The sequence below is a fragment of the Girardinichthys multiradiatus genome, chromosome 20 (genome assembly GCF_021462225.1).
Source record: "Girardinichthys multiradiatus isolate DD_20200921_A chromosome 20, DD_fGirMul_XY1, whole genome shotgun sequence".
NCBI classification, from domain to species: domain Eukaryota; kingdom Metazoa; phylum Chordata; class Actinopteri; order Cyprinodontiformes; family Goodeidae; genus Girardinichthys; species Girardinichthys multiradiatus.
The window spans coordinates 18,179,375-18,193,885 of NC_061812.1; the positions used below are offsets into that span (position 1 = coordinate 18,179,375).

At 37.8% G+C, this 14,511-nt stretch overlaps 1 protein-coding gene across 1 annotated transcript; it reads left to right on the top strand.

The window, feature by feature from the left end:
• The first annotated feature begins 8,862 nt into the window (after window positions 1-8,862).
• hrh1 (histamine receptor H1) lies at window positions 8,863-14,194 on the top strand. The gene is made up of 2 exons (XM_047348542.1): window positions 8,863-9,016; window positions 12,217-14,194. The coding sequence occupies exon 2, from the start codon at window positions 12,414-12,416 to the stop codon at window positions 14,058-14,060; it is 1,647 nt and encodes a 548-aa protein (XP_047204498.1). The 5' UTR covers window positions 8,863-9,016; window positions 12,217-12,413; the 3' UTR covers window positions 14,061-14,194.
• The last annotated feature ends 317 nt before the right edge of the window (window positions 14,195-14,511 follow it).

Here is a 14,511-nt window from a genome sequence, read left to right on the forward strand (position 1 = left end):
AGGCTGATTACCTCCATGCCACGCCGCATTGAAGCAGTCATTTCTGCAAAAAGATTCCCGACCAAGAATTGAGTGCATAACTGTACATGATTATTTGAAGGTTGACGTTTTTTGTATTAAAAACACTTTTCTTTTATTGGTCGGATGAAATATGCTAATTTTGTGAGATAGGAATTTTGGGTTTTCATGAGCTGTATGCCAAAATCATCCGTATTAAGACAATAAAAGACCTGAAATATTTCAGTTAGTGTGCAATGAATCTAAAATATATGAATGTTAAATTTTCATCATGACATTATGGAAAATAATTAACTTTATCACAATATGCTAATATTTTGAGAAGGACCTGTAGAGATTTCTCCTGACCCACAAAATGCATTTTAGCACATCTCACATCATCACATTTTGCCATAGGATTATGAAACAATTAGAATCTAGCTTTTCTAAGAAAAAAAAAACAACCTAAACGTTGGGGATGAAGCCATGATACAGTTCATGACACAGGTCGACTGATACTTTGAGCTAGGAGTCAACAGCCAGACCACTGAGGAAGTCGAAGCTGCTGTTTGTGAGCAAAGGAAAATAGTTTTTTTAAGGATAATTAACTGTAGCAGTATTGTTTATTTTTTCATAGATGCTTGAGCCAAAAAAAAGTCAAATTAATGACTGAAAATTTAACTGTAGATGTCTTTTGGGTGTTTTTCCTTCCAACCACCATATATACAGAATTAGCTTGACTGGACTCTATAGGGAGTTGTTGTGAGAAAACTAGATGTAGTCTGACATATAGAGATTGACTAGTGTGACTGACAGTGTGCTTAGGATAACACTTTGACAGTCACAGTACTAAAGTGTAGTTGAACCCTCATGAATAAAACACTGACAGACTAAAGTGAGACTTGCACAATTTCTGCACGGCTTGCTAATATACAGTGTTATTATAAAACAGTTGTTTGGTGCATTCTCTTTGACAATGTGCCTGGTGGCTCCTTTTTCAATACATGTTTTTTTTTTTTTGTTTGTCTATTTTGTAAACAAATATAACTATTCTGAGTGACAAAGCTGAATTTAAACGGAATGTTGTAAAAAATTGTATACATGTCCTTAATTAAGGATTGATGTGTGCAATTATAGCACGATGTTATAGAGAGACAATGAAATCCACCACTTAAACATGACAATATTGACAACCCTGGAATTTGTTATAAATCTTTCGAATAATGTTTGCACTTAAATGTTCATTTCTTTACAAACATTCCACTTCTTTGAATCTTATCTGTCATGTTCAGTCTATGGAGCTGGCTCAAACTAACAACCATGCCTGCTCACACCTGCGGTCAGCTTAAAATCCTAACACCCGTGTCTTTTCACTGTGGGAGGAAACTGCCGGCATCTGGGGAACAAGCAAACTGTGTGCAGAAACCCACAACAATCATGCTGCGAGGTAGCAATGCAAACCACTGCAGTTTGATGTCTACCACATAGCAGTCAATGGCATGTTTAAAATGTTGACTGAATGCAAATGTTATATTGGGAATACGGACAGAACTGGTACAACCGATACCTTCTTTGTTTAATAATTAGTTGAGACTGACCTCAAACTAGAATGAATAACAGTTCCTCTCTGCCATCTCTATTAATTCTCTTCCACAGTAATCTGCAGATATTATTTAGTGTCTCCAAAAACATAAATATAGTCAGATTCAATAACCTAAAATATTAGAATATTATTGAAAAGTTAATTTATTACAAATGGAAATTCTCTCATTCCATAAAGTATGACACACTATTCAAACCTTTATTTCTGTTAACTATGATGATTTTCCTTTTACAACTGAAGAAACAAATTACATTTAAGATTAGGATATCACACCAGACCAATATAATTTATTTTTAATCCAGAAATATGGGCTTATTGAAAAGTACAGTATGTTTAGAACCTGCTTAAAGGTTGATATTTTTAAAATGTACTTTAATCTGAAAAACGAGCCTAATAATCAGAACGTGTATTTTAATTTATTGAAACATGACTATATTTTAACCATCTACTTGATCTTTTACAAGCAACAAAAATAATTCTGCAATCCCTTTCCAAGTTCAATGTTCATTATCTATAATTTCTTGTATCCACTAAATTGTATCCACAAATGTTTTTTTGATTGATTAAATGTTGATAAAGTATAAGTCAGTTTATATTCCAACAGCAACATTTGGATTGCATGTTTTCTGACAAACTTGTCTTATCTTTTCAGACATGCATCTCCTGAACATAAAAAGTGAAACATTTATTACATGCACAAAATGTGCTGTATAATACAGACTAATTGACATTGTTCCAATTATCTGATTCTCTGAACTTTCACCACAGTGCCATCAGGTCAGAAACACACACAAGCTCTTCCAGCCTGAGCTGCCATTTGACTGTTCAGAAGAGTCTGAAATGAATCCCTAAATATCTTCAGAATCAGCGCATTAGCAGGGTCATTAGGAGCCTTATCATGCCATTGCTACTCAGTGCGCCGTAGTGGGGCAATGTTTCTGTCAGTGCTATTCATGTGTGTCAGTCAGCACCTCCGGGGGCTCAGACTGTTCCCACTGAAAAAAACAGAAAACATTGCTGGCAAATGCCATATCTGCTAAGACAAGACTCTCTGAGTGGACCTTTGGTTCCACAGCCACTGATAGTCATCTGCTCAGTGCCGTGTTGAGAGTCACAAATGATTTTTTTTTTTTTGGCAAATGAGTGTTCGATGAGTGGGGCACATTTTAAAAAGTTCAAAGGTGGAAAAGTGCAGCTACAGTGCCTTGCGAAAGTACTCAGCCCCCTTGAACTGGACAACATCCTGCCACATTTCAGGCTTCAAACATAAAGATATACAATTCTAATTTTTTGTGAAGAATCAACAACAAGTGGGACACAATCGGGAAGTGGAATGAAATTTATTGGATGTGTCAAACTTTTTTAACAAATAAAAAACTGAAAAGTGGGGCGTGCAATATTATTCAGCCCCTTTACTTTCAGTGCAGCAAACTCATTCCAGAAGTTCAGTGAGGATCTCTGAATGATCCATTGTTGTCCCAAATGACTGATGATGATAAATAGAATCTACCTGTGTGTAATCAAGTCTCCGTATAAATGCACCTGCTCTGTGATAGTCTCAGGGTTCTGTTCAAAGCACAGAGAGCATCATGAAGACCGAGGAACACACCAGGCAGGTCCGAGATACTGTTGTGGAGAAGTTTAAAGCCGGATTTGGATACAAAAAGATTTCCCAAGCTTTAAACATCCCAAGGAGCACTGTGCAAGCAATCATATTGAAATGGAAGGAGTATCAGACCACTGCAAATCTACCAAGACCCGGCCATCCCTCTAAACTTTCATCTCGAACAAGGAGAAGACTGATCAGAGATGCAGCCAAGAGGCCCATGATCACTCTGGATGAACTGCAGAGATCTACAGCTGAGGTGGGAGAGTCTATCCATAGGACAACAATCAGTCGTACACTGCACAAATCTGGCCTTTATGGAAGAGTGGCAAGAAGAAAGCCTTTTCTCAAAGATATCCATAAAAAGTCTCGTTTAAAGTTTGCCACAAGCCACCTGGGAGACACACCAGACATCTGGAAGGTGCTCTGGTCAGATGAAACCAAAATCGAATTCTTTGGCCACAATGCAAAACGATTTGTTTGGCGTAAAAACAACACAGCTCATCAGCCTGAACACACCATCCCCACTGTCAAACATGGTGGTGGCAGCATCATGGTTTGGGCCTGCTTTTCATCAGCAGGGACAGAGAAGATGGTCAAAATTGATGGGAAGATGGATGGGGCCAAATACAGGACCATTCTGGAAGAAAACCTGTTGGAGTCTGCAAGAGACCTGAGACTGGGATGGAGATTTATCTTCCAACAAGACAATGATCCAAAACATAAAGCCAAATCTACAATGGAATGGTTCACAAATAAACGTATCCAGGTGTTGGAATGGCCAAGTCAAAGTCCAGACCTGAATCCAATCGAGAATCTGTGGAAAGAGCTGAAGACTGCTGTTCACGAACGCTCTCCATCCAACCTTACTGAGCTCCAGCTGTTTTGCAAGGAAGAATGGGCAAGAATTTCAGTCTCTCGATGTGCAAAACTGATAGAGACAAACCCCAAGCGACTTGCAGCTGTAATTGCAACAAAGGGTGGCGCTACAAAGTATTAACGCAAGGGGGCCGAATAATATTGCACGTCCCACTTTTCAGTTTTTTATTTGTTAAAAAAGTTCGACACATCCAATAAATTTCATTCAACTTCATGATTGTGCCCCACTTGTTGTTGATTCTTCACAAAAAATTTGAATTTTATATCTTTATGTTTGAACCCTGAAATGTGGCAAGAGGTTGAAATATTCAAGGGGGCCGAGTACTTTCGCAAGGCACTGTATTGATTTGTTTGATAGTGATTGGCATAGCAACAGATATTTATTTTTAAACAGAAAAAAAAAATGGAATTGAAGTTCAAAATACCTGCATTTATTAGGTGAGCTAATGTTCTGATGTAAAAGTTTCGAGTCTACAGAAAATAAACATTAGTTGTATGAAAGAGCTGAGTATTTGTTCTACAATTTGCAAAATCTTGTTCTTAATGTTCACCTTAATTGTAAATATTGAACAGGAAGCTAGGTAAAACGCAACTTTAATCACCATTTAGGATAAAGCTGTGGCTACAATGTACCTCACCACTGCCAGTGTGTGAATATGTGTTTGAATAATGTGAAGCACTTTGGGGTCTCTGGGAACTTGATAATGTGCTATACAAGTATACAAGCCATTTACCATTTACCATTTTTAATTAAAGACAATTGATTTTCATTTGATTTTTAAAATAAAAATCAGAGTAAGCATATGTAATCAGCCAAGCTAAGTCAATACTTTAAACACCTTTCTCTGCAATTTGAGCTGAAATTATTTTGATGATGTCTCTATCAACTTTGGAAATCTCAATAATTTTTCTTTGTTCATTGTTTCATTGTTCAGTTATTGAGAACATTTGGCGAGGCTCAAACATTTACATTTTTTCTCTGTTTAATCACAAATAAATCAGGCACAGTAACAGTTGTGGATGCTTTTTCAAGGCACTGCAATCTACCTAATTTATCATAATATACTAGATTTTAATACCTTCATAAATATAAATATGCCCTGGTGCAAATAAAAAGAATTTTGCAAGAACACTGGTAGACACATTGTCGCTACCCTGGGCCTTCGCCATTTCTTTTTTTTCCATCAAAGAAAAATTTTGTCCTGAACAATTAAAATATTCTCTGATGGAAGACAGTTTATTTCCCTGAAGTGTTTGTTTGCTAGTACACTATAAAAAAATTAAAATGCATCTGACACAGTTGTATAAAACTCAAGGGGACATTTTTCATTTTCATTTTCCCTAAACTTTTTAAAGCAATAACAAAGCCTTTATACAACTTAATTCGTTTTTCCAAAAACATGTGAATAATTCAAACTGCTGCTTAATTGCTGTAGTCTTTATCATGAAACCTTTACAGCTGGGAAGTGACTTCAGAGTACTCAGACAACTAATTCATTCTCATGACATGTAATAAATAAATAAGACAGCAGAGATAACATGCACTCCGATGAGGAGGAACATTGTAACTGAACTGCTGAGCTATACTAGACATACAAAAAATGCTTAAATGAGGTCATAATAAGGGTGAATTATTGAAATATGTTACACACAGAGGTAAAGTCAAACAAAAGGGAAAAAAATATTTTCACTGCTAATATTAAAATGGAAAATGCACATTATTGGCTAAAAACTATCTGTAGTCCCCAGTAGGATGATGGGCTAACATTAAAAGAGAAACTAAATGAAATACACACCATTTCAACAAAGATTGAAGCCAAAAACATCTGGAAACAATATACAAGACAAAACTTTAAGACAAAATATAGATTTTTAAAAATACCCTGACCTTTAAAGTGTCCATTGATTCAATGTTTCTTCAGAGCTTTTAAGATGAGCCTTAAAGACAGAATATGAGGCAGACTCTCTTACAGCAGATAGTAAGCTGTTCCAACATTTGCAAGCTTTTACAACAACACAATTGTCTAATATTTTACGTTGTACATCACAGTCACCTCTACAGGTGGCCTTTTTGCCACAACATCACTTCAGGTTCTCTTTTTAAAAACATTACTTAAAAGAGGTGGAGCAGGTACACCTGTAAAACTTGTTTCTTTAAAGAGTTAAATGACAAATTGACAGTTATTCTCCTTTGTTATCTTTGCAGCTTTAATAAATAAATTGCATTTAAAAAGTTATTGATTGTGTAAGCACATTGAGTGGTTAAAAGGTGATTGTTAGTTTTATTCTGTGATTCATAGAAAACTCTTAGAAAAACTAAAAAAGGATACCAAAGGAGAAAGAAAATGTTGGTACATCAGATGATCTGCATAATGGGTACACATTTTTATACATAGTCACTTTCTGTACTCTGCGATGGACTGGCGACCTGTCCAGGGTGTACCTCGCCTCTCGCCCATAGACTGCTGGAAATAGGCACCAGCTCCCCGCGACCCACTATGGAATAAGCGGTAGAAAATGACTGACTGACTGACTTTCTGTACTCACTCGGTTGGAACTGCAGGGGGGTCAATGTTTGTGCCAGCAGTCTGCAGCAGAGAAACAAGTCACACAACAGATCATCAGTCCACAACAGAGACACAGCAGGCACACTGCCAATGTGTATTTAGAGTCACCAGTTAACTTAACCTGCATGTCTTTGGAAACGAAGGATGAAACCAGAGTTCCTGGACAGGCAAGATAGAAACGTCCTGCTGTGAGGTGACAGTTTAAACCTAAACAACCTGGAAAGACTATTACAAATCCAATCATGTCCAGTGCTTTGCACCAAAGATAACTCAAAAAGGCCATTTCTCGTCTCTGATAGTTTTTTGTTTTTTTTAGGGCTTCGGGCTGAAAAGATTTGCTACCATTAACCACCCCTATAGGTATAACCTGAAAACCTAAAAAAATATCACATTTATGAACCATATAAAAAACTCAAGAAAACTAGAAAATGTGTAGAATTCTTTTTATTATTAGATTTTTTACATTTGAGGACTGCTTTGATGCTTGGATGGTTAGATTCCTAAGATGAATGCACGGTTTGGTTTTGAGCAAATTGTGTACCCTACTTTTCCAAGCCAAGTACACTACATGAAAAAGTGCACTACCGTCTCCATTCTATGGGTTTAATTATTAGAAATTAATACAATTATCTTTTTTTCATCAGATTCTAAAATTGTTTAACTCTAACCTCAACTCTATCAAAACACTCAACATATTTCACAATCAGTCAGTGTTCAATTAAAATGTAACAAAAATCTAAAAACAATTGAACTCTGTCTACTTCAATGTTATTTAAGAGGAAGAAGAATTTTTGGTCTGAAGTCATGAATTCCAGGTATTTGCTCAGGAAAATTGCAAATACAAATATATAACAGCTGCATCTTATTCTTCAGTCTCACTGAGTATTAAAAAGTGTAAAGTTTATGATTGTTCGATTAGAAAAAGACAAAAGCAATCAGTTGCTTTGAAGTGTTTCCAGGAGAATGCTTTTTCTTTCTGAAATGAGATTAGATTTCTACAGTTGCATCTACTATGAATTAACCACAAGACTTTTCGAACAATGTTTAGACATAATGCATAGTGCTATGGGGAAAAATGTAAATAACTCATCCCAGTTGTCAAGCACAGGAGTAGGGAAATGATGAATTGGGCATGCTTTGCAGTCACAGGGCCTAAGCAACTTGCAATTACCGAGCCCAACATGAGCTCTTCTGTACACCAAAATATTATAAAGTCAAAAGTAAAGCCACCTTCTGTATTCAGGTAATGATTGCACCAGGCTGAGAGCTGTTACTAGGAGCCAAAACAAGGTGGCATTAAATTTGCCAAAGGTTTCTCATTAGTTGTCCTGAATTTCAAATAGCAGCATACTTACTCCAAAAACGCTGGCTTTGTATGAGTCTGAACACAGAAAGATGACTTAATTTAGGGTAGTTTTTTTAATCCGTTTTTAAAATGTCGCAAGACTTATGCTACCCATTTTAACACCTATTATGTGTTTGACCATTAGAATCCCCTAAAGAGAGCAGGCTATTGAACAATATAGTTTTTTGTTCTATGATGCGCACAATTCTTGCGTTCTTGGAAAAATCATTTTGATTGCATGACAATCATTCCTCTTGTGCGTAAGAAAGTAAGTTCGCATCCTTTTACTAAGGTCTGTTATTTTTCCGAAATTCTTATTTTATTTACAGTGAAGTCCAGGTACAGTAGGCTATATAAAGGCAGTTGCTCAGTTTGCGAGTAAGTATCCAGTGAATCATCCACTGCAACATGGCACTGCAAATCATAAAGCGCCATTCCTTGTAAATCTCCCGTTCTCACTGCCTGACGTATGGGGTATGGGGTAAGAACACTGTCAAAAGCAATGTGTATGTAAAGATGGAAATGTGTGCATATTAGTCAATAGTTGTGCATAAGTAAAATCCAAAAGAGGTATTGTACGTATATCTTCTCTATTAGAATTCAAAATAAAATGTCACAGCTTCAAGAAATCAAAAACCCAAAGTTAAAGTTTACAGTTGTGGTTTATTCTTTATGAATACAATATGCTATAACAGTTTGCGAATACGATTTCTTTTCTATGATCACGTGACGCCAAGTCGTTGATGGTAATTCGTATTCTCGTATGCACACATTTCCGTCTTTACATACACATTTCTTTTGACAGCGCTCTTACCCTCATACTGACGAGCTGCTGGTCACCAGTTTATCGTGTTAATTCCAAAGTTCAGTCAAGAGACGCGGAAAGAAGCGGAAGGAGAAAGCTGAGGGAGGGATGAAGACGATCAATTTCCAATTCAATTCGGTCTCACCCAGTTTCGTATTTTTGCGCGGAAACAGTCTGGAATGAAAAGGAAATTACTGCGCGCCCATATCCAAAGGTAAGTCTAACACTACGCACAAGTTGCGGTTTCATTTTTAAAAAGTGGAACTTTTAATAGAAAGAATCGGAGCCGTGTTTTTGACTGACTGTAGAAAACGCGCATTTTATGGGTCTCCTGAAGGCAAATGAAAGTTCCTTGTGTGATAGTCCGTTGCTCAACAGGTGTTTTCCTCCTCATCCACTGGTACTATTTTGATAGATGCACCTCATTATGCTGCAACAGGACAAACGACGCAATAATTGTTTTCCTATCTGTAATGAAATTAAACATTCATTACGCATTGCATTGTAGCTGTTATACAACTGATTGTTATCCGGTTGTTTTCTGGCTCAGGGAACATGTGTGCAGCTCGCAGCAGGTTTATTTCTCCTGCTGTTTATTCCTTTCTTACTTTGTCTAGCCAATGACAACAGCGACTAAGAGGGTTGCTAAATCTTTGTGTTGCGGAGGCACATACAGTACAGGCACATAGGCGAATAGCGATGGAAGTGATGCGCAAGCACTAAAGCTCAGATTTAATACCAGGGACTTTCGAGAATTTCTAAATCAGATATTTTTATCGAAATCTCTTTATAAGATCTGATCAAAATATGAGTGACAGCACACATATAGCGTGGCTCTAGTTCCCTGTTCACATTGTCTGGTATCATGCTTTTGTTTTGTTTTTTATTGTTATTATTATTATTTTGCTTTCAAAAAGCTGCTTGAATATGAATTTAGGGGGAAACGCCTTCCAAACCTGAAGATGAAAAAACATCCATTCGTCAATATTCATGCTCCTATTTTATACTCAGACCTGGCACAATAGGAAACTGAGCTGTTGCAAAGGGGCAAGCACAGGGTTCCCAAAAGCATGGATGCCAAATAGGCCTACTCAAATTTGTTATATTCTTCATTTTATGAAGAATCCTTCTTTGCACAATGATTTACAGAGGTTAGTTAGTCATGCTAACAGTCCTAAATTGAAGTTGCTAGTATAAGTATTTCTGCCACTTAGTATATATTAATATTGCTTTATTTTATTTTGTTTTATTATCTGTATCATTTAATTTAATCTTTTTTTGTCTTTTTTTATCATGTTTTATTGTTTATGCTCTCTTTGTGAAGCACTTTGTGATTTTTATCATTTAAAGGTGTTATAGAGATAGAATTTACTTACTTATTTACATCTTGTGTCTGTGCAGCTGCTACTTTGACTAGTTAACCCCTCCTCTGTGGCTCTTCTGAGTCCACTTTGAAAAGCTGTACATCAGATACACCAGGCATGACTACCAGACCAAATGAGTTAGCCAGAGAAATAGCCTTGTCTGTACAATTTATTGTTGTTTAATCTATTAATTTTTGAGCTTGAATTGATGCCCCATATCAGATTGTGCTGTGAGCCCCAAACATTTTGGGCCGGCTCTGTTCAAATTTAAGCATGGTTAAACAAAACCACTTATTTGTTGTTAGTTTAACTCTTTTTTTCTCCACAAAAAAGCATTCTTTGTTAATATGAAACTATGACAAGATGAGACAACACTGAACCTCTCAGCACCCAATGCTGGTTTGTGGGCTGTTTTTTTCTCCACATTAAATGTTAGAAATATTTTTTTTCTTTTCCTCTTGCTTGTGTCATCAATGAGTAATCATGTATACACACACAAACCGATCAAATAGGAACAGGCAGACAGATGAAATTATTATGCTAATGTAGGTCCTATCAACACTGCAAATTCTATGATTGTTATTTTTCTGGATATAAATTGAATATTTTAAGGGATTTAATGTGCTAATTAATTTAATTGTATTGTTATATTAAATATCCATCCTTTGAAATTAGAAAAGACCTCAGAAATGTTCAAATGAAATGGAGCTTGACTAAAATATTTAAAAAAATGAGAATGTATTTACAAAAAACATCACCTGCACCCATGGCAACTGGCTTATTTTAGTGTGTTCTCATAAAAAACCGATACCCCCAACTGCTCTAGATAAGTGTTTTCCAGCAAGTCTTTTAATATCAGATTTCTTGGTGCACTTTATCATTCAGACATGTTGCTGTATATGCTTCCCAAAACTTAAGGACACGAGTTCCATCATGTGGCACCGGAGGCATATTAATGGTTTTGCAGATTGGCACTATTTTTCTGCTGCAGGGTTGGTGATGAGATTCACTGCCCTCTCCTTGTGTAAGTGTTGAAGAAAGCCAGCTGGACAGTGAACGAGAGAAGGATGAACAAAGATTTAAGTCTCTTCAGTGCTGCTGAGTTCATTGGTGATTCAATCCAAGGAAATACTCACCAATATGTTAACGATTTCATTCCTGTCTGTCTGTCTGTCTGTCTGTCTGTCTGTCTGTCTGTCTGTCTGTCTGTCAAGATTTCACTTTGGCTCCATAGAAAGTAAATTAAAAATGGTTTACATTAGCATATAATGAGTTTGTGTCTAATATTCATACAGTGTCATGCAAATGTGTTCACACCGCTTTGACATTTGTGCATTTTGTCACTTTAAAACCACAAACAGAAAGACACCTTGAACTTCAAACACAAAGCAGTGCATTGTGACATTTAAGGAAAAGGATGTAGGATTTTTGACCATGTGAGAGGAACATTTGTAACTGAGTCAATAATTTTACTGCCATTACAGCTGTAGGCCTTTTGGGGAATGTCTCTACCAGCTTTGCACATCTAGAGAGTTAATTTAACAAATTTCTGTTATCAAAATAGCTCAGGCTGAGTCAGATTGTATGTGTTTGTGAACAGCATTCTCCCTAAGTCTAATCACAGAGTCTCTAGGCCAGGTGTGGACTTGGACTGGGCCATTCTAAGGCATAAATATAATTTGATATAAAATAAGCTGTGATTGTATTGTTTATCATCCTTGACTTGCTGGGATGTGTAACTCCTCCAGAGTCATTATGGGCCTTTTGGTAGCCCATGATTCTCTGATTAATGTCCTTTTCAGGTCTGTCAGTTTAGGTGAAAGGCTATGTCTTAGTAGGTTCATAGTTGATACTCTTTTTATTTCCAGATGATGGATTAAACAGTGCTCCATGAGATGTTCACTGCTTGGGATCTTGTTTCATAACTCCAAACGTCAAAACTTTAAACCTCTCCACTTCAGCTCTGTTATGTTCACCATTTGGCTTGTTAACTTATTTCACTAAATGTGTAGTTTTCAGAAGGTAATTTGTCATGTTTCTTATGTTACAGATGTTTAGATTTTCAACTAGATACACCGACTGACAAAGGAAAAACTGATCACTGCTGAAGGTGGGCTGCTGTTTCTACAAATGGTGTAACCAGAGTACTGTGAGAGATAAGACAAATAAAGGTCATCAATCTATTGGCCAAACAACCAACAGCTGTCCAGAATGTGACTGGGTATAGAAGAGTCCATCTCACCTAACATGATGGAATCCAGTCCGTCGCCTTTCACGGACTCCCTAGACCTCATCCCCAACAGCTATGTCAACCACAGCAACAAGAGCTGGAGCAACCAACCGTATGGTGATGATCTAAGGCACAACCAAACCCAGACCTTCTATTACCACTTCCACAATGTTCTTCTTGGAGTATCCCTGGGCCTCTTATCGCTTCTCACCATCTTAATGAACCTGCTTGTCCTCTATGCAGTGAAGAAAGAAAAGAGTCTCCACACTGTGGGGAACCTGTACATTGTTAGTCTGTCTGTGGCAGATCTGATTGTGGGGACGACAGTTATGCCCCTGAACTTGATGTATCTGCTGGAGGATGAGTGGAGACTGGGGCGGGCGGTGTGCCAGTTTTGGCTTATCATGGACTATGTGGCCAGCACAGCATCAATCTTTAGCTTGTTTATCCTGTGTTTGGATCGGTATCGCTCAGTGAGGCAGCCTCTGAAATACCTAAAGTATCGAACACGTGGAAAAGCCAGCTTGATGATCTCCGGAGCCTGGCTACTCTCAATGATGTGGATTGTTCCTATTTTAGGATGGAGTTCTTTCACACACGTGGACCTTAGACCTGAGGAGGAGAACAAATGTGACACAGACTTTCGCTTTGTTACATGGTTCAAGGTGATAACTGCAGTTTTCAACTTCTACGTACCCTCGATTCTGATGTTGTGGTTTTACACACACATCTACCTGGCGGTGAGGCAGCATCTAAGAGATAGAGAGAGAATCATTCATCCAGCAGATTCATTTGGGGAAAACGAGAATGGAGGAAATGCCCCGAGCCCTAGCAAAAATGACTCCAAATTGCCCCATAATGAAACAGAATTCTCTCTGAAACAATCAAAAAAACAACTGCTGGACCAGAACACTTTTGACCAGACATATTCCCTTGAAGATAGTCAGAAGACTAAAACTGCTCCTTGTAGAACTCACAGAAAAATAGGTGTTAAGTGCCAACAGACGTCACTACTTTCCATGACAACAAAGCACCTCAGAATGGCACGCAAGGCTAAAACAGGCACCCTGTCTCCTGAAGAGAGGCATCCAGGCTCAGATATTCCCTTGAGCCAGCCGTCTGTGCCACAGGATATGACATGCTCTGGTGGAAACAATGAGGGCAAACATCAAGCCTCTCTCAATGAATGCCACGTCACTGTGACAAACTCTGTGAGTGGAGTCTGCGGTATCAGTCGTGTGTCAGATGTGCAGAGGTACACAGATGTGCTCTGCAACAGCTATGACCCCAGTCAGGCTCTGCCGTGGCCTGAGGAAGGGGTTGAGGATGCCAGAATAGACCCAGATAGTGGAGTGACTCTGAAACAGGCATGGCACAGGTTTATAGACCATTCACGACACAGAATTCAAGGTCTGAGGATCCATAAGGAGCACAAAGCTGCCAAGCAGTTAGGTTTCATAATTGCTGCTTTCTTACTGTGTTGGATCCCTTACTTCATAGTTTTCATGGTCATGGCTTTCTGCCCAGAGTGCGTGCATCACGATCTTCACATGTTCACCATTTGGCTTGGTTACATCAACTCCACACTAAACCCTTTCATATACCCGCTCTGCAACGGAAACTTTAAACGGGTCTTCAAAAATATTCTTAAGATCAATTTGTGACTGAATCAAACACATTCAGGTCTATTCAAGTGTTACCAATGCTCACACCAATGCCTGCACCCCTCCCATATCTGCCCTGCTTCAGCTCTGTGTCTTGTCTTTTGTTGCTTCTTTGTGCTGAGGTTTTTTGCAATCTCAAACTGTATCCTGCTAAGGATAAAGTGTGAAATATGATTTTTTTTCTCTCTACTTACCTAATGTGGCCTCTTTTCTCAAGGGCAGCGCCTGTGAGTGGGCAGCAAAGCCTCGGTGACCCGTCCCCCCATTGTCTTGTGTCATGATTTGGATGGGTTGTACTGGAATTCTAATTTCCCCTCGGGGATCAATAAAGTATCTTTGAATTGAAGTAAATTGAATTGAAAAGACAAGAAATAGTCAATTATTTTGTTTTTTTAAAAATGTTGATAAAATAAATGCATATTTTGGGCGGCAGCTTTTTTGGTACATTATG